Source organism: Natator depressus, chromosome 6 (assembly GCF_965152275.1).
Source record: "Natator depressus isolate rNatDep1 chromosome 6, rNatDep2.hap1, whole genome shotgun sequence".
Classification (NCBI taxonomy): domain Eukaryota; kingdom Metazoa; phylum Chordata; order Testudines; family Cheloniidae; genus Natator; species Natator depressus.
In genome coordinates this window covers 98,570,380-98,593,393 of record NC_134239.1, presented here as the reverse complement: position 1 = coordinate 98,593,393, position 23,014 = coordinate 98,570,380, and the positions used below count along the sequence as shown (strand labels likewise).

Genomic DNA, 23,014 nt, shown 5'->3' with positions numbered 1-23,014 from the left:
CTAAGGCTTGCTTCATGTACATGGCCAAACCTAAAAACTTTCTACCATTTATAGCAGTTTTCACCATTTTATGCATAGGAAATTTCTTCCAAACTGGTAGAAAATTCGTAAATGAAATAAACTTTTTAACTACTTCCATTGTATATAATCCTGTATCCTTATGTATATAATCTAGTAACTATTATATGGGCTTTGTTGGATTACAAATTGAACACTGTTACAGTGCCAACATACAGTAAGGTCTTGTCTGCACTCTACCACATTAACTCTGCTTGCATAGTTAAAGCAACACAAGCCCTCTAGTTTGATATACTTCTGTTAATATAAAGATATATTGGTATGGGTATTCCAATATGGGAAGGGGAATAAGCTACATCAGTATAAGGCACCTTTATATCAGTTCAGCTGTGTCCCAGTTCAGCAGTTGTACCTGCATAACTATTTCAGTGTGAAAAAACAAACAAACACTGCTGGCCAAAATAGTAACATTGGTACAAAACTTGAATGTACACTAGGCTTTAGTCATCTGGAATAGATATAAGTTTAAACCAGAGTATGTCCTTTTGAGCCAAAGGAGCTACAGTGTTCATTTTTTGTCACAGTTATAATTAGTTTAGGTATAGGAATGGGGGTTTACGACAAAACTGTGTTTTTCCTAATTTATAACATCAAACGATTCCAGCTGTATTGCCAGTTTATCTTTTGTCAATATTTTCCCCCTTATGAAACAATTTCAGTCTTCTGACATAGGCAGGAGAATAGAAATAGAGTATTCCTGTTTGAGAAAAGGGTCCCAAGCCACAAAGTTCAGATACAGATGTAACCTTTCCCCACATTCCCTGCTAGTCCAGGCCCATTGTAAAAGTGATCTGGGAGGTCCAGATCTAGGGGTAAAATTAAGAAATAGAAAATTTAGGCTAACTATCAGTAAAACATCCAGACAGTGAAATGTATTAGGCCACTGAATAGTCTTCTTGAGAGTGACAGGTGCAGGACTTTAAAAAGCAGACTGGACAAAGCACTAAAAATGCACTGTAGAGACTTATATTGCATTGGCAGGACCAGAAGATCTAATAGATCTTTTCCATCTCTAACTTGTATGATTCTATAATTTTACAGCTACATTATTATTAAGGCTACTGACGACAACCTGTGAACTAATCTTCTTGTACTTTTTTGGGCAGGGATTTGTAACTGGTGGAAAGGATGGGGTAGTGGCTCTCTGGGATGACACCTTTGAACGCTGTCTCAAAACCTATGCCATCAAACGAGCTGCTTTGGCCCCTGGCTCTAAAGGTGATTGTATAGTACATCAAACCTCTCTATTTTATTCTGCGTTTAAACACTGTCTTTAATAAGCTTTTTCTTCTAAGTTTCCTTCTTTCGCAATAAAAGGAAATCAAGTTTTGCTGTAGTAAAAATTGAAAAAGGAAATAATAAAGTTGTATTTGAAAACTATTGTTGGTTCTATGTAAAGTGTGCTTCTACTCTGGAAAAATGACTAAGTAAAAATAGCAACTTCTAACCTAACGTATATGCTTTGTGACAGGGTCGGGCCAGATGGCTACAGGAGAGTAATAGAAGGCAGTCCCAGGTTAAGTAGGTCCCTTTTCCCTGGGTAAGGTAACAGGGAAGGTTCCAGAACAATCAGGAACCTTCTGGAGACAATTAAGACAGACAGGCTGATTAGAACACCTGCAGCCAATCGAGAAGCTGCTAGAATCAATTAAGGCAGGCTAATCAGGGCACCTGGGTTTAAAAAGGAGCTCACTTCAGATTGTGGTGCACGTGTAAGGAGCTGGGAGCAAGAGGCGCTAGGAGCTGAGAGTGAGAACGCATACTGTTGGAGGACTGAGGTGTACAAGCGTTATCAGGCACCAGGAGAAAGGTCCTATGGTGAGGATAAAGAAGGTGTGGGGAGGAGGCCATGGGGAAGTAGCCCAAGGAGTTGTAGCTGTCGCACAGCTGTTCCAGGAGGCACTCTAGACAGCTGCATTCCACAGGGCCCTGGGCTGGAACCCGGAGTAGAGGGCGGGCCCGGGTTCCCCCCAAACCTCCCAACTCCTGGTCAGACACAGGCGGAGTTGACCTGGACTGTGGGTTCACGAAAACGGCCAAACTAAGGGCTGCCGTGAAGCTCCAAGGTGAGCAAATCCGCCAATAAGCGCAAGACCCACCAAGGTAGAGGAGGAACTTTGTCACAGCTTCCTTTGTGTATGCTGTCATATCTGTGTTCTTTTATGACAACAATAATGATTTTCATGCCTATTAGTACTTATGACCAAGCCAACCAGGAGACAGTGAATGCGGGGATTCAGTTAAGTAACAGAAACTGAAATTTTTACTAAGTCTCAGTCAGTTTCACCTGTTCACATCCAGAAAGGAAAACTTGTTCTATGGAACCTTTACCACTGATGATTATACATCAGAAGGAAAGAACCAAGCTTAACACTGATCAGAAATTGAGTTTGCAAGACTAACCAGGAAGGAAAAAATAGTTTTATTTGTGAATTGAGTATATTTGTAAATCTTTGAGGATAAACACTCACTCCAATTAGAGCATTTTGAATATGGGCCACAAAGATCAATGACAAAACTACATTTGTCCTGGAAGATATTACATCTTTAGCCTAATACCAACCCACGGTCTGAAGAGAGAATCTGTGCTTGGCTTATAAAAATATAGTAACAGTTAACACTGAATTACAGTTATAAGCTGCAGAAAGTTCATTTGCATAAACTCTTCACAGTGTCTTCTATCTTGCTGAATCAGCAGGTTGATTTTGAACTAATTGTTATTCCTTCCACAGACCTCAGTGAACTACTGTGCTACAGAAGTGAGGGTAGTTTAAAAAAATTAGAAAGATTACGCTCTGAAAAATTATTCTAAAAAATGGCACCATGGGGTTCCATGATTAATCTTCCTATTTGTTCTGCCTTGGATAAAAAAGGAATGGAGGGTAGAATATTTTTTTTTCTATTAAAGGTTTAATACTCTGGCTTCTTTTCATGTGAGCATGTACGAGTACTGAACTGTTTTCAGGCCTGTTGTTCCTTCAAATTTCTCCCATTTGCTGGCTGATGTTGTTCCTGATATACAGCTTTCCCTATCTGATATTCTGGAGATTTCTCTGTCTGTCTTCCCTAAAAAACTAAGAATTTTCTGTTCTTAGCTTACATCATTAGACTGTCAAAAGGGTGCTTATTTGCTTATTAAACTTCTATTGCAGTTAAAATAGTAGTTTAACACATTTTACTGATGTACTCCACTGTAACTTTAAGATAGATAGAATCATAGCTGTATGCACATTTCTCTCATTGAGGTTTGTAGCATGCTTATTAGATAGCCATGTTAATACTCTCCACCTTGTTTGAACCTCAAGGAGAGTCTGCTGAACATGAGGATCATTGCCTTATGTGGCACGGTTATTAGGGAAGGCAGGGTAACAAAAACTGGAAGGCTGGCACAGAATAAATTATGTACGTTTTAAAAATTAGCTAATATGTGCTAAAGCTCCACAACTGGAGCCAAGTTTTGTAGGCAGGAAAATGCTAGGACTTCTTTTCTGTTGAATATGATCTGGTAAAATGTGGGTGTCGTGTATATACTTCTGAAATTAAACTCTCACATCTTTAAAAATTTAATGTTTTAGGTCTCCTCTTAGAAGACAATCCTTCTATACGTGCCATATCGTTAGGACATGGGCATATTTTAGTGGGCACAAAGAATGGGGAAATACTGGAGGTGGATAAAAGTGGACCAATAACTCTGCTGGTTCAGGTACATTTTAAAGTATTACTGTCAGGGTGTTCAACATCTGAGCCTGGCATTTGCACCCAATGGCAAGAGTCTGTAGCCACATCGCCCAGCTGCAAGACTCTGCAGCCAGTGGCATGGGAACCTGAGCCCTCCCTGCTCCACCAGGTTCCAACCCAGAGCCTGTGACAGGTTGGTCAGATATGCAGCGTGGGGGGCAGATGCCATCAAGCCTGTTCACTGGGTCACTTCCTACTGCATTCTCAGCCCCTTTCAAAGTCACAAAAGGTGTCATCTTATGAACTCACAGGTGTGGGGGTTCTCACCAGAGTCTTTGTCGTTCAGTTCCGGCCCTCTGTTCCTGGTCTCCACAGGGGCCTTCAGTGGCTCTGCCGCGGGGTCTGATCCAGGCAGTGCGGAGCTCCTGCGGCCTCTCTCCAGGAGTTACCAGCATAGGACTGCTCCTTTGCTCAGTCCGCACTGACTGAACTGAGTTGCTTCCTTTTGAGCTCTCTCTCCACTGTGAGCATGCCCAGCAGGTGCGGCTGGGTTGGGCCTTCAGGACTCAGAGCTGCTCGATAACCCTTGGTTCCCTGGTGTGGGGTCAATACACCCCATCATAATTACCCATATATTCTTTTTTCCCCATTTCCTTCCTAGAATCCGCTGGGCTTTGAAAGTTTCTATCACAAGTATAATACTGTATTTCAAACAGAAGTAACATAAAATAATAAACATTATAATTGTTAATGAAGTCTGAAAACTCTTTTAAATTCAGAGATTTTAAGGCCAAAAGAGACCATTATGATAATCTAGTTTGACCTTTTGCAAAACATAGGCCCTAGAATTTCACCCAGTAATTCCTGCAACATGTCCATAATTTCTGGTAGGACTAGAGCAGTGATTTTCAACTTGTGGTCCGTGGACCCCTGGGGGTCTGAAGACTATTTCTAAGATTTCCAAAGGGGTCCGCACCTCCATTTGAAATTTTTTAGAGGTCCGCAAATGAAAAAAGGTTGAAAACCACTGAACTAGAACATATATTTTAGAAAGACATCTACTCTGGATTTAAAGACTTCGAGTGATGGCGAATCCACTACATCCCTTTGGTAAGTTGTTCCAATGGTTAATTACCTCAATGTTTAAAATATAGTACCTTATTTCTAGTTTGAATTGATGTAGTTTCAGCTCCCAGCCATTGGATCTTGTTATGGGCTTTGCTAGCCCAGTACAATCAGATATCTTCTCTCTATGTAGGTACCTATAAACCATGATAAGTCACTCGTTAGCCTTCTCTTTGATATCCTAAACAGGCTGAGCTTCTTAAGTCTCTGATTGTAACATGAGTTTTCAAGACCTTGAATCATTCTTGTGGCTTTGTTCTTTTCTGTTCATATATATGTACGATGCATATTTAATCCATATGTATGAAGAGCTATTATAGCGCAACAATGCATGAACAGATTTTTAAAACACACACACGTACATATACCCATACACTATTAAAATTAGCATACTAGATCCTGAATCAAAAGAGGTATCTGTCTATACATCTCTATATCTCTTTTGAGTCAGGCTCTGCTGTGCTGATGTTTTGTTTATAGTATGTTTTTATCTTAAGCACAAACTTAAAATAATGCATGTGTATTTTGAAGGATGATAAAAGGAAGTTTGTACAAATTGGGCTTTTTCTTGGTAATAGAATGCACATTTATGGCCAGACTGTGAATTCCTAACTCAAATTGGGTCATAATTATTCACATGAATAGTCCAGTGACAATTTGGCCCGTCATTGTTAGGTTAACAAAAAGATTCTATAAATTAGATAATTTAGTGAATCAGATCACTTGGGCAATTTTCTCAAATATAATTTACTTTAATTTTATATTACATTTTACTCAGAAGCTTTTTATTTTTAAGATATTCTGTGCTGATTACTGAACCAAGAGTGTTTTCATTAGGAAGTTTTCTTTATCATCCAACAAAGATTTGCACATTCTCAGTATAGCTTTGTAGCTTCCTTGTGTATTTTTTTTTCAGTTTTGGAAATAAAATTACCTGATGGATTTTTTTTTTTTTAACAGGGTCACATGGAAGGGGAAGTTTGGGGTCTAGCCACCCATCCTCATTTACCTATTTGTGCCACTGTAAGTGATGACAAAACCTTAAGAATATGGGATCTATCTCCTAGCCATTGTATGTTAGCTGTTCGCAAATTGAAAAAGGGTAAGATGCTAGTATGACAAGAAATTGTAACTGAATTAAGTTAACACATATTAGCATTCTAAATCTTGCAAAGTCAAAATATTAAAATATAAAGTTTTCGCTAGTTCAAACAATTTCTGTGATAAGACATTACTGACTCAACAGATAAAAGCTTCAAGAAATATTTAAATCTAATAGTGTTTCATAAAATTGTTAACAATTAAAAGCCAGATAATTTAAAATAAAGGATGAAGCCCCAGCATTAAACCCACCATTTTTTATCTAGTATTGGTGGCATTTTAAACAATGGTTGATTTTATGTGTCGTATATATACTATGAAATTTTAGCTCATGGGTATTTTTAGATAAAATCACAGCATTGATGTTGAACGTCCTTTTTTGTTGTTGTTTAACATGATCATGACGTGTTATAATTTTGTGAGGTTTTTTTGTTTTGTGATTGAAACTGGGGAGATGATCTATCAGGAAGTGTATGAAAGCTGACAAAAAATATCATAATAGCTCTCTGAACGGTGGTTGTTATTATTATTATTATTATTATTTTATTTTATTATTAAGAAGAAAATTCCTAATTAATTAAATTGTAGAAGTACTCAAAGGCCCTAATCTGGAGAGGGGCTCCAATGTCCTAGGCACTGTGGAAGACATAATATTTTCCCAGAAGAGTTTATAATCTAATTTAACACAAGATGCAACAAGTGGGGGTAATAAACAATAGGAGGGAAGTACAGGGAGAATATGGTTAACTTTAAGGAGGATAGGTATAGTAGCTTTACAGACTAGTTCAGGGAGGTTGTTGCATGTGATGGTGTGGAAGAAAGAATGAAGATGCTTGTGGCAAAACCAGACAAGCAAGTGGAGCAAGGAAGGGGAGGATGATATAAGAACAGACAAGTAAGGACAGGCAGAGCTGTAGGATTTTAAAGGTGGGAGCAAGAAGTTGGAATTTGATACAGCAGAAAAGAGAGACCTAGTAGAGGGATTTAAAGAGGGGAGTGATGTGGGAAGAATAGGTAAGACTGATAGTCTTAGCAACTACTTATTGAATAGATGGTGTGTGGGTTTCAACGAGGCCAGTGAGGAAGAAGTTGTCATAGTCAAAACAGGTAGGGATGAGGGCCTAGTTGAGTTTTGTGTGTGTGAACAGAGAAAAAAGCCTTGATTATAGGTGGAGATGGAAGTGAATCCTATAGTTAAGGTTGCCATTATAAGAGTTTGTTTTCAATTGCATATAACTTTCCCAAAGTTTAACTGTTTAGGCTGAAATTTTCCATGCCAGGTGTATGCCTCAGGCTGAATTTGTTTTTTAAAGATTCAGTAAAAATGATGCTTTTGTTTCCTAGAACAAGGTAGAGAAATACATTGTTTTACTCATGTTTAAAAAACTCATAGTGTTTCCTTGAGAAGCTGCAGCACCTCCTTGCTTTAGAATAGGCACATGAAATTTAGCAGGAGTGTTACCTTTGTGTCAGGATGTGTCCTCCCTGTAAAAATCCATCGAAACGTGGCTGAGTAACAAACCTCTGAAAATTACAGTTTGCACATGCTGAGTAGATATTGGTTAATGTTTAGCAACTAAATTCCCTGAAGATTATGCCTGTACTGGGTGCGTTCCATTTCAGGGCTGCAGGAGCTGAGTAGAAGTGCCCTTGCGAGTACTCCTCCCAGTCAGTAGGGACCACTGTGGTGCCAGGCATCAGAAGTGAGATCATTCCCCTAGTATGGAGAAGGAGAAGGAATCAGCTGGGAATGTAGAGGGGTGAGGGATGGTGTGGGAGAGGCAGGCTGTGGCCTGTGGAAATGGGAAGAGGGGCAGAGATAGGTTGTGCGAGCAAGAATTAGGGTGGGAAGGCAGAGGATATGTCTACACTACGAAATTAGGTTGAATTTATAGAAGTTTTGTAGAAAGCGTTTTTATACAGTTGATTGTGTGTCCCCACACAAATGCTCTAAGTGCATGTAGTCGGCAGAGTGTGTCCACAGTACCGAGGCAACCGTCGACTTCCGGAGCGTTGCACTGTGGGTGGCTATCCCACAGTTCCCGCAGTCTCCGCCGCCCATTTGAATTCTGGGTAGAAATCCCAGTGCCTGATGGGGCTAAAACATTGTCGCGGGTGGTTCTGGGTACATATTGTCAGGCTCCCATTCCTTCCCTCCCTCCGTGAAAGCAAGGACAGACAATCGTTTTGCGCCTTTTTTCTTGAGTTACCTGTGCAGACGCCATACCACGGCAAGCATGGAGCCCGCTCAGATCACTTTGGCAATTAGGAGCACGTTAAACACCACATGCATTATCCAGCAGTATATGCAGCACCAGAACCTGGCAAAGCGATACCGGGCGAGTAGGCGACATCAGCGCGGTGACTTGAGTGATGAGGACATGGACACAGACTTCTCCCAAAGCACGGGCCCTGGCAATGTAGGCATCATGGTGCTAATGGGGCAGGTTCATGCGGTGGAACGCCAATTCTGGGCTTGGGAAACAAGCACAGACTGGTGGGACCGCATAGCATTGCAGGTCTGGGAAACTTTCGCATGCGTAAGGGCACTTTCATGGAACTTTGTGACTTGCTTTCCCTTGCCCTGAGGCGCAAGAATACCAAGATGAGAGCAGCCCTCACAGTTGAGACGTGAGTGGCAATAGCCCTATGGAAGCTTGGAACGCCAGACAGCTACCGGTCAGTTGGGAATCAATTTGGAATGGGCAAATCTACTGTGGGGGCTGCTGTGATGCAAGTAGCCAACGCAATCAAAGATCTGCTGATATCAAGGGTAGTGACCCTGGAAATGTGCAGGTCCTAGTGGATGGCTTTGCTGCAATGGGATTCCCTAACTGTGGTGGGGCCATAGACGGAACCCATATCCCTATCTTGGCACCGGAGCACCAAGCCGGCGAGTACATAAACCGCAAGGGGTACTTTTCAATAGTGCTGCAAGCACTGGTGGATCACAAGGGACGTTTCACCAACATCAACGTGGGATGGCCGGGAAAGGTACATGACGCTCGCATCTTCAGGAACTCTGGTCTGTTTCAAAAGCTGCAGGAAGGGACTTTATTCCCAGACCAGAAAATAACCTTTGGGGATGTTGAAATGGCTATAATTATCCCTGGGGACCCAGCCTACCCCTTAATGCCATGGCTCATGAAGCCATACCCAGGCAGCCTGGACAGTAGTCAGGAGCTGTTCAACTACAGGCTGAGCAAGTGCAGAATGGTGGTAGAATGTGCATTTGGACGTTTAAAAGCGCGCTGGCGCAGTTTACTGACTTGGTTAGACCTCAGCGAAACCAATATTCCCACTGTTATTACTGCTTGCTGTGCACTCCACAATAGCTGTGAGAGTAAGGGGGAGAAGTTTATGGCGGGGTGGGAGGTTGAGGCAAATCGCCTGGCTGCTGGTTACGCACAGCCAGACACCAAGGTGGTTAGAAGAGCACAGGAGGGCGCGGTGCGCATCAGAGAAGCTTTGAAAACCAGTTTCATGACTGGCCAGGCTACGGTGTGAAAGTTCTGTTTGTTTCTCCTTGATGAAACCCCCTTCCCTTGGTTCACTCTACTTCCCTGTAAGCTAACCACCCTCCCCACCTCCCTTCGATCACCACTTGCAGAGGCAATAAAGTCATTGTTGCTTCACATTCGTGCATTCTTTATTCATTCATCACACAAATAGGGGGATAACTACCAAGGTAGCCCAGGAGGGGTGGTAGAGGAGAGAAGCACCAGGAGGGGTGGTGGAGGAGGGAAGGACAAGGCCACACAGCACTTTAAAACTTTAAAACTTATTGAATGCCAGCCTTCTGTTGCTTGGGCAATCCTCTGGGCTGGAGTGGCTGGGTGGCTGGAGGCCCCCCCACCGCGTTCTTGGGCGTCTGGGTGAGGAGGCTATGGAACTTGGGGAGGAGGGTGGTTGGTTACACAGGGGCTGTAGCGGCAGTCTGTGCTCCAGCTGCCTTTCCTGCAGCTCAACCATACGCTGGAGCATATTGGTTTGATCCTCCAGCAGCCTCAGCATTGAATCCTGCCTCCTCTCATCACGCTGCTGCCACCTTTCAGCTTCAGCCCTCTCTTCAGCCCGCCACTTACTCTCTTCAGCCTGCCACCTCTCCTCCTGGTCATTTTGTGCTTTCCTGCACTCTGACATTGTCTGCCTCCACGCATTCGTCTGTGCTCTGTCAATGTGGGAGGACAGCATGAGCTCAGAGAACATTTAATCACGAGTGCATTTTTTTTCACCTTCTAATCTTTGCTAGCCTCTGGGAAGGAGAAGATCCTGTGATCCATGAAACATGTGCAGCTGGTGGAGAAAAAAAAAGGGACAGTGATATTTAAAAAGGCACATTTTATAGAACAATGGATACACTCTTTCACGGTAAACGTTGCTGTTAACGTTACATATATAGCACATGTGCTTTCGTTACAAGGTCGCATTTTGCCTCCCCCCAGCGCATGGCTAGCACCTCTCCCCGCTCCGTGGCTAACAGCGGGGAACATTTCTGTTCAGCCACAGGCAAACAGCCCAGCAAGACAGGCACCTCTGAGTGTCCCCTGAAGAAAAGCACCCTATTTCAACCAGGTGACCGTGAATGATATCACTCTTCTGAGGATAACACAGAGAGATAAAGAACGGATGGTGTTTGAACGCCAGCAAACATACACTGCAATGCTTTGTTCTACAATGATTCCCGAGTACGTGCTACTGGCCTGGAGTGGTAAAGTGTCCTACCATGGTGGATGGAATAAGGCTGCCCTCCCCAGAAACCTTTTGCAAAGGCTTATCCAGGAGAGCCACGAATGCCAGGGCAAATTAATCATTAAACATGCTTGCTTTCAAACCATGTATAGTATTTTAAAAGGTACACTCATCAGAGGTCCCTTCTCTGCCTGGCGGGTCCGGGAGGCAGCCTTGGGTGGGTTCGGGGGTTACTGTCTCCAGGTCCAGGGTGAGAAACAGTTCCTGGCTGTCGGGAAAAATGGTTTCTCTGCTTGCTTGCTGTGAGCTATCTACAACCTCATCATCATCATCTTCCTTGTCCCCAAAACCTGCTTCCGTGTTGCCTCCATCTCCATTGAAGGAGTCAAACAACATGGCTGGGGTAGTGGTGGCTGAACCCCCTAAAATGGCATGCAGCTCATCATAGAAGTGGCATGTCTGGGGCTCAGACCCGGAGCGGCCATTCGCCTCTCTGGTTTTCTGGTAGGCTTGCCTCAGCTCCTAAAGTTTCATGCAGCACTGCTTTGGGTCCCTGTTATGGCCTCTGTCCTTTATGCCCTGGGAGATTTTGACAAATGTTTTGGCATTTCGAAAACTGGAACGGAGTTCTGATAGTACGGATTCCTCTCCTCATACAGCGATCAGATCCCGTACCTCCCGTTCAATCCATGCTGGAGCTCTTTTGCGATTCTGGGACTCCATCATGGTCACCTCTGCTGATGAGCTCTGCATGGTCACCTGCTGCTTGCCACACTGGCCAAACAGGAAATTGAAGTTCAAAAGTTCGTGGGCCTTTTCCTGTCTACCTGGCCAGTGCATCTGAGTTGTGTCCAGAGCTGTCACAATGGAGCACTCTGGGATAGCTCCCGGAGGCCAATACTGTCTAATTGCATCCACAGTACCCCAATTTCGACCCAGCAAGGCCGATTTCGGCGCTAATCCCCTTGTCGGGGGTGGAGTAAGGAAATCGATTTTAAGAGCCCTTTAAGTAGAAAAAAAAGGGCTTCGTCGTGAGGACGGGTGCAGGGTTAAATTGATTTAACGCTGCTAAATTCGACCTCAACTCCTAGTGTAGACCAGGGCAGAGTCAGGCTGCAGAGGAGAGGAGGAGGGTCTGTGGGGACAGAGACTGGCTGTAGGAGGGAGGAGTAGGAACTAGGTAGAGAGAGACATACTGCTGGTGGGGGAATAGGTACAGAGTGGGGCAAGAAGCAGGCTACTGGAAGTTAATACTATAGGATTATACTATTAATTATATACTGGAAGCAGGCTACTGGAAGTTAATACTATAGGATTATACTATAGTTAATACTATAGAACTCCGGGCGGCAGAGACATGCTGGCCACAGCTTCCATTGGCCAGGAATGGCGAACTGCAGTCACTGGGAGCTGCGGGGGGCTGTGCCTGCTGATGGTCAACATAAACAAAATGTCTTGTGGCCCGCCAGCGGATTACCCTGATGGGCCGTGTGCCAAAGGTTGCCAACCCCTAGTTTAATGTATATAGTTTTTTGCAAGTTGTGGTAGTGTGTATATCTAGTATATATAGTTCTTATAATCAAAGGACTTTTCACCCCAGGGGCCGGGCACACTCCAGTCCCCAGGCTTCAAGCTTTGTGCCTCTTGTGGCAGACCTGTGCCAGTGAGTGACTCACACTCGAGTTGTTTAAAGAGTTTTGGGGAAACTCACTTTAAGGACAAGTGCAAAATCTGTCAAGACTTCAGACCCTGCACCAAGAAGGACTGGGACATCAGACTAAAGGCTATCCTCATGGAGCCACCCTCAAACCTGTCTCCTGGCACTAAGCTCTTTCCGGCACCATTCTCCATCCCTGGTACCACGAAGGAAACACAAAAAGCAGCACACCAAGAGAGGGTACTCACCGGTACAGAAGAGAGACAAGTGGGGAGAGGGAGTGAGACCCATGGCAGGCCGTTCTTCTACCCTTGGACCTGCGTCAGCACTGATAACGTCAAGGGAATTGAGTCTGATGCAGGACCCTCCACTGACACCAGGGAGCCACCGTGGTATCAGTGGACTGACGGTGCCATCGACCCTGGAGGCTTATCGGGCAGGTAGGGAAATTCTCTCTGTTCTGGTCCCTCCAGCCCCACTGGGGAACCTACCAGTTCTGGCATCCGGAAGCAGGAGGGAACAAGGTGCATCAGGCGCCTTCCTGGCACTGAGTCCCCCAACATCATCCAAGGGCAAGCCCTACCTAATCCCGGCATCCTTCTGCCTGGCACACTACTAGTCCCCAGAACCCCCACACCATATGTGTGGGTACTGCTCCACCATGGTCGCCGACAGAGGAATCCTCTTTGGATTCTGAAGGGGAGTCCTGTGTACCAAGAAAAGCCCACCATCGGTACCCAGCCTACGCCCCACCAAGCTTCACTGCTGGTCCCCCGGTGGGCGCCTGGCTAGCAGATCACTGTCCGATGCAGTGACCCTACTGGAACCCCTGGGGTTTCCCCGGTACCAGGGTCTGACTCCCACTGCTCCTACTTGGTGGCCTCTTGGAGACAGGCTACTGCTCCTTCCCACTCAGCCCAAGATCCAGACTCCAGCACTGACCCCAGTACCAAAGCCCAGTGGGTATAGTTGAGGCAGAAGGAGAGTAAGGAGTCCCTCCTCCGATGAAAGCCTCCCCCTCATCCTCTCCAGATGAAGCTGTTGCAGGTCCCAGCAGACTACTTCACCAGGACGATTTCAGGACCTTCTGAAGTGGGTCACTTCAAACCTGGGCTTGGAGATCCAGGAGCTCAAAGAGACATCACACACCCTTATTGGATGGAGCTGCTGCAGCCAGGATATCAAAGTAGCCCTGCTCATCAATGAGGCAATGATGGGACCAGTCAAGGCCCTATGGCAGATTCCTTCTTCTCTGGCCCCCAGTTCAAAGAGGGCAGAGAAGAATTATCTATTATGTGCTAGCAAGTGAGTTCAACTATCTGTACTCGCACCCTCCTCCAGGGTCCCTGGTGGTGTTGGAGGTGAACAAAAGGGACAGGCGGGGCCAGTCAAGTGCTACCCCGAAATAAAAGGATGCTACTTCCTACCGTGTTATTCCTTGTGGCAGTCTGCACATCTTCGGGGTCTCCGGGTTCCTCAGTCGGTGCAACTCCCTGTTGCTCAGACCTCCCTTGGGTGTCCACAGGGCATCTGCTTGGGCCTCAGTGCCTCTGACTTCCGCATTCTGGAGCGCCAATGGTTCCTGGGAAGCAGCTGGCAAGGAGCGTCCTTCCTTTCTGGTGGTCAACCCAGACTGAGCTGGGCTGCCCCCTCTTATAGTGGTGTTACACCTGAAGCATGCCCAGTAGGGATGCGGGAGGCGTGGCTTCCTCTGCCCAGAGTGAGGAGTTAACCTTTCCCCATCCAGTGCGAAATGAGTTCACCCCGTCAAAAGGTCCAAGATGATGCCATCCTTTGCAGTTTTTCAGTCAGCACATCCATGAACTCCAAGCCCACCTCCTGGGGTACTGCTTGTGAATCATCTAGCATGGAATAGACATGAGCAAGAACTCGAAGAAGAAAAAATGGTTTCTAACCTTCCAAAACTGTTCTTCAAGAGGTGTTGCTCATGTCCATTCCATGACCCACCTTCTTACCCCTCTGTTGGAGTTACCGGCAGGAAGGAACTGAGAGGGTGCATGGCTGGCGGAGCTCCTTTTACCAGCGCATACAAACGCAGCTGCAGAGGGCGCTAGAGCAGACCCAACGGATACTACTAAGGGAAGAATCTCTGGCAACAAGTGCACATGGTGCACATACACTGGGCATGTAATGGACATGAGCAACACATCTAGAAGAACAATGGTTATGAAAGGTAAGTAACCTTTTTTTCAGTATTTTAGAAGCAAAAAGGAAGAATCCAGATTTGATGCAGAGGAAGTGATGGGAAAGGAAGAGTATTTTAGCTGCTGAATTCTGTACAGACAGAAGTGGTGGGGGCCAGAGAGGAAGAGATCAGGCCAGATGTAGTAGTCCAGGAAAGAGAACTCTGACATGCACCAGTGTTTGAGCAGTGAAATTAGAGGAGGAGCAGCACATTTTAGAAATGTTAGAAGAAAATTCTGTGAAATCTGAAGAGAAGGAAAGAAAGGGCTAAGTATACAGTGTTCAGCATTATGCTGCATAGTCAAACTCCATATTGACAGATGAAAATATACTGTAACTGATGGCATGTGAAGAACCTTGCTGTACGCTTGGTATGAGGAGAGCATATTGTAGCAAACAACTGGCACCAACACCTACTGTCGTGAGCCACATAGAAATATGTAAAATAGTAACAATATTTATCTTTACACTGATCACTAATGTAAAATAAATATTGATAATAGTAAAAAAATTCAGATTGTACAAATAAATGTAATGCAAATCTGAAGTTGTACCTCTGCTTATCCAGTAACAGTATCTGTGTACTTTCATGGAAGTGGGTCTGTATTATCTCTTGGTATTCTTTCTGAAAAAAAAATGTGTGGTTTACAGAGGACTGCAGGACTAATCTTTCCTAATTTTTGGACAAATAGGTAAACAAGAAATGGAGAATATTTAATGAAAGAATAAGTAAATAGCTCCTGTGTGTCTCTTCCAGGGGGCAGATGTTGCTGCTTTTCTCCTGATGGAAAGGCATTGGCTGTAGGTCTCAATGATGGAAGTTTCTTGATGGTGAATGCAGACACTCTGGAGGATCTAGTCTCCTTCCACCACAGGAAGGATGTTATTTCAGAGATTCGATTTTCTCCTGGTGAGTGATCCATTAAGGTGATGATTATCAAATCCAGCTTGATAAAACTTCATATCTGTGGTAAAAATGCATACTGGGATTTTTGGTTTCTTCACTGAGAACACACTTGTGTTTCTCCATAAATGTATCAAATCAATTGTTAGAATGTGTTAAAGGAAGGTCACTTTTCAGATATAAAACCTTCATAGTGTTGCTTTCTTTATGCACACTATGGAAATTTGAAAGAAACAAATGGACATAAATCTTATTCTTCATCTCTTGTGGATCTCCTTCAAAAGAACGGGAAAATGAAGATTTGTTCTCCTGTTTTATATCTATCATTGTTTAGTAAATGGAATTAATATTATCGTTTGATGTTGCTTGGATGCATTATCACACTTTGGAGGTTAAAGGCAGGATTATCAGAAGAGCTCAGCTCATATTTAGGTACATAAATTTAAAGACTAGATTTTCAAGTGATTAGCTCCCATTGCAAATAACGAGAGCTGCTAAGTGTTGTGAGCTCTGGAAAATCTGGCCACTTGGATTAGGTAGAGGTCCTTGCAGGGCAGTCTCTGTGTGATATTTTACACTATGTATCTTCATGAAACTTTACCCATAGCTAAAGAGAGCAATTTATTTGAAGTATTATTAATGTTTTAGGGTCAGATTTTTAAAAGTGCTCAGCACCGCTGATTGGGGGCAGCTATTTGGAAGAGCTCAGCTCCCATTTAGGAACCCAAATGTATAGCCCGAGGCATTAACAACACCTCAGTGGAAGCAGTCTTGTTACCAATAGCCAAAGTTTGATGCAGATACATGGTGCAAAATGTCACACAAATACTGCCCTGCTGTTACCTCAACTTTAATATTACACATGCCATCCTCTGTGAAGGAAAGAATGGTTGGATTTTCAAGTTTTCACTTCTGATTGTTCCTTAAAGGGGTTGTCTGTGTCCGACATTGAGTATGTTTAGCTTTACAACCAGGTGTAAGCTAAAAATGAGGACGTTAGTTAAACAGAAATTAAAGGGTACAGTGCAAAAAGTGAAATCTCTGCAAGCTGCGTGGAAACTTTTTAAAGATACAATATTAGAGGCTCAACTTAAATGTATACCCCAAATTAAAAAACATAGTAAGAGAACTAAAAAAGAGCCACCATGGCTAAACAACAAAGTAAAAGAAGCAATGAGAGGCAAAAAGGCATCCTTTAAAAAGTAGAAGTTAAATCCTAGTGAGGAAAATAGAAAGGAGCATAAACACTGGCAAATGAAGTGTAAAAATACAATTAGGAAGACCAAAAAAGAATTTGAGGAACAGTTAGCCAAAGACTCAAAAAGTAATAGCAAATTTTTTTTAAGTACATCAGAAGCAGGAAGCCTGCTAAACAACCAGTGGACCACTGGACAATCAAGGTGCTAAAGGAGCACTCAAGGACGATAAGGGCATTGAGGAGAAAATAAATTAATTCTTTGCATCGATCTTCACAGCTGAGGATGTGAGGGAGATTCCCAAACCTGAGCCATTCTTTTTAGGTGACAGATCTGAGGAACTGTCACAGATTGAGGTGTCATTAGAGGAGGTTTTGGAACAAACTGATAAATTAAACAGCAATAAAGTCACCAGGACCAGATGGTATTCACCCAAGAGTTCTGAAGGAACTCAAATGTGAAATTGCAGAACTACTAACTGCAGTCTGTAACCTATCATTTAAATCAGCTTCTGTACCAGATGACTGGAGGATAGCTAATGTGATGCCAATTTTTTAAAAGGGCTCCAGAGGTGATCCCAGCAATTACAGGCCAGCAAGCCTGACTTCAGTACCAGGCAAACTGGTTGAAACTATAGTAAAGAACAAAATTGTCAGACACACAGATGAATATATTTTGATGGAGAAGAGTCAACATGGTTTTTGTAAAGGGAAATCATGCCTCACCAATCTACTAGAATTCTTTGAGGGGGTCAACAAGCATGTGGACCAAGGGGATCCAGTGGATATAGTGTACTTAGATTTTCAGAAAGCCTTTGACGAGGTCCCTCACCAAAGGCTCTTATGCAAAGTAAGCTGCCACGGGATAAGAGGGAAGTTGCTCTCATGGATTGGTAACTGGTTAAAAGATAGGAAACAAAGGGTAGGTATAAATGGTCAGTTTTCAGAATGGAAAGAGGTAAATAGTGGTGTCCCCCAAGGGTCTGTTCTGGTATTCAACTTATTCATAAATGATCTGGAAAAAGGGGTGAACAGTGAAGTGGCAAAATTGGCAGATGATACAAAATTACTAAAGATAGTTAAGACCCAGGCAGATTGCGAAGAGCTATAAAAGGATCTCTCAAAACTGAGTGACTGGGCAACAAAATGGCAGATGAAATTTAATGTTGATTAATGCAAAGTAATGCACATTGGAAAGCATAATCCCAACTATACATATAAAATGATGGAGTCTAAATTAGCTATTACCACTCAAGAAAGAGATCTTGGAGTCATTGTGAATAGTTCTCTGAAAACATCCACTCAATGTGCAGCAGCAGTCACAAAAGTGAACAGAATGCTGGGAATAATTAAGAAAGGGATAGATAATAGGACAGAAAATATCATGTTGCATCTATATAAATCCATGGTATGCCCACATCTTGAATACTGTGTGCAGATGTGGTTGCCCCATCTCAAAAAAGATATATTGGAATTGGAAAAGTTTCATTAAAGGGCAACAAAAATGATTAGGGGTATGGAACGGCTTCCGTATGAGGAGAGATTAATAAAATTGGGACTTTTCAGCTTGGAAAAGAGACGGCTAAGGGGAGATATGATTGAGGTCTATAAAATCATGACTGGTGTAGAGGAAATAGATAAGGAAGTATTGTTTACTACTTCTCATAACACAAGAACTAGGGGTCACCAAATGAAAATAATAGGCAGCATGTTTAAAACAAATAAAAGGAAGTATTTCTTCACATAACGCACAGTCAACCTGTGGAACTCCTTGCCAGAGAATGTTGTGAAGGCCAAGACCATAACAGGGTTCAAAAAAGAAGCAGATAAATTCATGGAGGATAGGTCCATCGATGGCTATTAGCCTGGATGGGCAGGAATGGTGTCCCTAGCCTCTGTTTTCCCCAGCTGGGAATGAGCGACAGGGGATGGATCACTTGATGATTACCTGTTCTGTTCATTCCCTCTAGGGCACCTGGCATTGGCCACTGTCGGAAGACGGGATACTGGGCTAGATAGACCTTTGGTCTGACCCTGTAGGGCCATTCTTATGTTCTAATGTATAGTGCAAACACTGCACACCCAGCTAGGAGGGGTATAACTAGCAGTGTAGACCAATGGCTCTCAACCTTTCCAGACTACTGTACCCCTTTCAGAAGTCTGAATTGTCTTGCATACCCCAAGTTTCACCTTACTTAAAAACTACTTGCTTACAAAATCAGACATAAAAATACAAAAGTGTCACCGCAAAGTGTTAGTATATAGGCCTGTCTCTTAGCCTGGGATAGAATTTTGAGTTGATTTTTTATACTTTTATATCCTTACTAATATGTGTGAACAAAGACACTGTGTTTACTTCTGCCTAACCAGATGGGGTTTATAGCACAATGAGAAGAGAATTAAAGTGTTGCTGGGTATGGCGGGAGTTTAATATATGAGCATACACTTGAAGACTGCCTTGACTCCTATATCAAGGCAAGGCCAAGCAACCAGCCAGGAGGGGCAAGATGGGATTGGGGGGGAAGCATAAGAAATACTAAAAGCCAGAGAAAAGGTGACCCTGGCTGAAACATAACTTCACTGCTTATCCCCTCCCATGGGGTACAAAAGAGGTGGTACCAAAGCACTCAGACTCACGACACTCCAAAATGGAACATTACCATAAATTGTAAGGGGTGGAACCAAGGGCATGCACTACAGATATAATTATGCCCCCTAAGAAAGGGGAGGGGGAAAAGGAAAGCTCGGCGGTGTACAGAGCTATGGATATGCTTGCTTGATTAACCCCAATAAACATAGCTTTGCCTGCACTTTGGACTATGGTCTTCTGCTTTCTGTCTGCTTGACAAGAACTAGGCAAGGAGCGAGGAAAGCCCTAATGCACTGTTACTGAAAAATTGCTTATGTTCTCATTTTTACCATATAATTATAAAATAAATCAATTGGAATATAAATATTGCACATACATTTCAGGGTATAGTACATAGAACAGTATAAACAAGCCATTGTCTGTATAAAATTTTAGTTTGTAGTGACATTGCTAGTGCTTTTTATATAGCCTGTTGTAAAATTAGGCAATATCCAAATGAATTGATGTAACCCCTGGAAGATCTCTGCATAACCCATGGGGTACGCGAACCCCTAGTTGAGAACCACTGGTGTAGACGGTGAAGCACTAATTCGGTGAGTAAAGTAGAGTGCATGCCTGAACCCCAGGATATATATACCCTACACATGTGCTCTACATGCCCAAGCAGTGGCTCCCTGGGGCCCTGTCTACACTTCTCTTTTTAGCAGTGCAGTGTCTTGCTGCCTCCTCCTTGCCAGAACCTTTCTTCACCACATTGAAAGGCTCCAGCAGTGAGGAGCATCTGGAGCCTTTGACTGCCACATGTAGTTATGCACTGCAGTGAGTGTGGATGCAGCCTGCCTTTTCCTGCCACATGTAGCTACACATACCCTACATGCCACCACAAGTGTAGACAAGGTCTATGACAATTCTGGTTATTTGGTGATGTAGATGCTAATCTGTCAGGGGTTGGTTGTGGATCACCACATCTATTTCAGAAAGAGCTGGAAATTTAATTTAACTGAGATCCAAAAAGTGAAAGGGTAATAGCTTATCTACTAATGTTTAAAACACTGAAATGATTGAAAAATGTCTTATGTTCTAATTTATTTTAGGTGCTGGAAAATACTTAGCGGTGGCATCATGTGACAGCTTTGTAGACATCTACAATGTAATGAGCAGTAAGCGAGTGGGAATCTGCAAGGGTGCCTCCAGTTACATAACACACATGGACTGGGACATCAGAGGTAAGTAATAATCTGTGACTCTAAATGACAACTGCAAGATTAGATTATAGGTAAAATTTCTAAAAGAGCCTAAATCCTATTTTCAAAAGTGATTTAAGCATGTAGGAGCCTAAATTTCATTGGAAGTCAAAGGGTTATACTCTATGTTAACCTAAACATGCAGATCATGCTTCATTTTATCTGGTACACCTAGAATGTGAATTTATGATGCCAATGGCAGATGCGTCCCTCACTTAAGGATGCTGATGTTATATGGGTAAAAATACCGAGCTAGATATCTGTTATCGCAATTTAGACACTTATAAAGAGTGCAATTTGATGAAGTAAGATAAAAGTTCTATCCAGATTCTTATGTCTTACATGTAATGAATGTACTGTTTGATTTCTACCTTCTGAGCAATGTGTTGTTGCATCTTTTTTCCAAGAAAACAGATCCTTGCTTTGTCTTACACATGGAAGAATGACTTTTTTTCTGAGGTAGTACTGAATACTAAATGCATGATTAATTTAAAAATGAATTAAGTGGAAACAAATAATTTGTGAGAAATGGTTAACAGAAAATTTCCAAATGGACATTTGTTCAGTGAAGTTGAATCTTCTAATTGGTGTTAACATACTAGCACGTAATTTATATATTTTACAGGGAAGCTTTTACAAGTCAACACTGGTGCTAAAGAGCAGCTGTTCTTTGAAGCTCCTCGTGGGAAAAGACAGACAATTCCCAATTTGGAGGTAGGGAAGTAACTCAGTTGCAAACCAAAGAACTACAGTATAAATTGCATCAATAGAGAATGAGGCTTAATACTACAGTTCTTACCTGTCCTCTAGGAGAAAGCATCTGTTAGTTATTTACTGTTCTTTGCTGTCCTTTAATTATACAGAATATTTTTGTAAACTTTTCATATAAATAATATCATTACCAGAATGCACACTTACATAAGGGATGTCTTCTCTTCCTCCTCATATAAATTACACGTCTCTAACTCTGGAAAACAGTATGTATATAAAATAATATATTTTGAAATAAAAAGCTTTTGTTTTGTTTGAGATCACATTGATGAAAAATTTTGTTTTGTAGGTTGAAAAAATTGGCTGGGCATCATGGACAAGTGTTCTGGGCTCTTGCTGTGAAGGAATCTGGCCAATAATTGGGGAAGTCACAGATGTAACTGCTTCCTGCCTCACCAGTGATAGTAAAGTCTTGGCCACAGGAGATGATTTTGGGTTTGTGAAACTTTTTCGATTCCCTGCTAAAGTAAGTAAGTTTCTAACTGTGGTATTAGAAGTTTGGTTAATGAAATTGCTTATGCCAACACTTACAAAAATTATCACTACATATAAGCATAATACTGCTCTTAAGTTTTTTGTCACCATGATCAGTAAAGGAAATAAGTATGACATTGTACCTTGTTGTGCATTAAACTGTGAAATATATTTATGCCATCACATAGTTCTCCAATTGTTAATATTGTATCATACAAGTGATGTCAGCAGTGCACATGCTTATAGTATTTTAACATGAAGTTTCACAACTGCTACACAGTACTAAATCTCTGTGGTTGATATTGTTATGCACAGTTCTCCTTCAAGTGCTTGCTCATGTCCATTCCAGTGTAGGTGTGTGCTCGCCATGAGCACCGCTGCCGGAAAGTTTTTCCCTCAGTGGTAGCCATCGAATCAGCTCTTGTACCCCCAGGAGTCACGTGCTCATGGTGCCAGTAGAAAGAGCCTTGCAGTGCCCTCAGTTCCTTCTTACTGCCCATGACAGTCACTGGAACTACTTCGTCCTTGTGTTCGCAAATATTCCTCAGTGGACTTTGTTTCTAACTTATTGTGTATAGTTACCATTATTATAATTAAGTTTTAATTGTTAGAACAGTTAGTTAGGTTAATGAACCCCACATTGTGGGGTTAGTCACTGCCCGGCACTGGGATATGCCTCAGTCTCTGGGGTTTAAGCCTTATGGTTCTTGCCACAAGCCTATGCCAGTGAGCGACCCCCATTCCAGCTGCATTAAGTGCCTGGGGGAGGCTCATGTGTGGGAGCACTGCAATATCTGCAAGAACTTCATGCCCCGCACCAAAAAAGATGGGGACACAAGACTTAAGTTTATTCTCATGGAGGCAGCTCTCTGTCCTCCCTTGGAGCCAAGTCCCTCGGACTCAGCACCAAGTACTTCAGCTTCTGTCAGAAGTGTCCCAGCGACTATAAGGACTCAGCGCCGGTCTCCATCCCTGGCACCGAGAAGGGACATTTCTTCTGCCTCTCGGGAGCCTCGTCACCGTCTGTCGTCTCCAGGGCCAAAGAAGACCATGCCAGCCAAGGACTCTCAGCACTGCTCTTCATCACCGGTGTCAAAAAAGATGGACAGTGGTCAATCCCTGACCCCGAGGTTACAAAGAGACTCTAGTAGAGTGCAACCCGTGACAGGCCAGTCTGAGATCTCCAGAGCCTGCCTGGTAGCATTGACTTCTGCCCTGGAACAGGCACCATTGAGTCTGGCACCGATGGACTCCCTGGAGAGACACTGGATGCATACCACCCTAGTGATACCTTCAACAC

General features: G+C 43.1%; 1 protein-coding gene across 2 annotated transcripts in view; it reads left to right on the top strand.

Moving 5' to 3' along the window:
- EML5 (EMAP like 5) overlaps positions 1-23,014 on the top strand; it is a 305,038-nt gene that overhangs the window by 203,267 nt on the left and 78,757 nt on the right. For both annotated transcript variants that reach the window (XM_074956087.1, XM_074956085.1), the window contains exons 19-25: positions 1,185-1,296; positions 3,654-3,781; positions 5,842-5,983; positions 15,294-15,446; positions 20,320-20,451; positions 21,095-21,183; positions 21,530-21,706. In XM_074956087.1, coding sequence (XP_074812188.1) covers positions 1,185-1,296; positions 3,654-3,781; positions 5,842-5,983; positions 15,294-15,446; positions 20,320-20,451; positions 21,095-21,183; positions 21,530-21,706 — 933 coding nt within the window. The remainder of the gene's footprint in view (positions 1-1,184; positions 1,297-3,653; positions 3,782-5,841; positions 5,984-15,293; positions 15,447-20,319; positions 20,452-21,094; positions 21,184-21,529; positions 21,707-23,014) is intronic.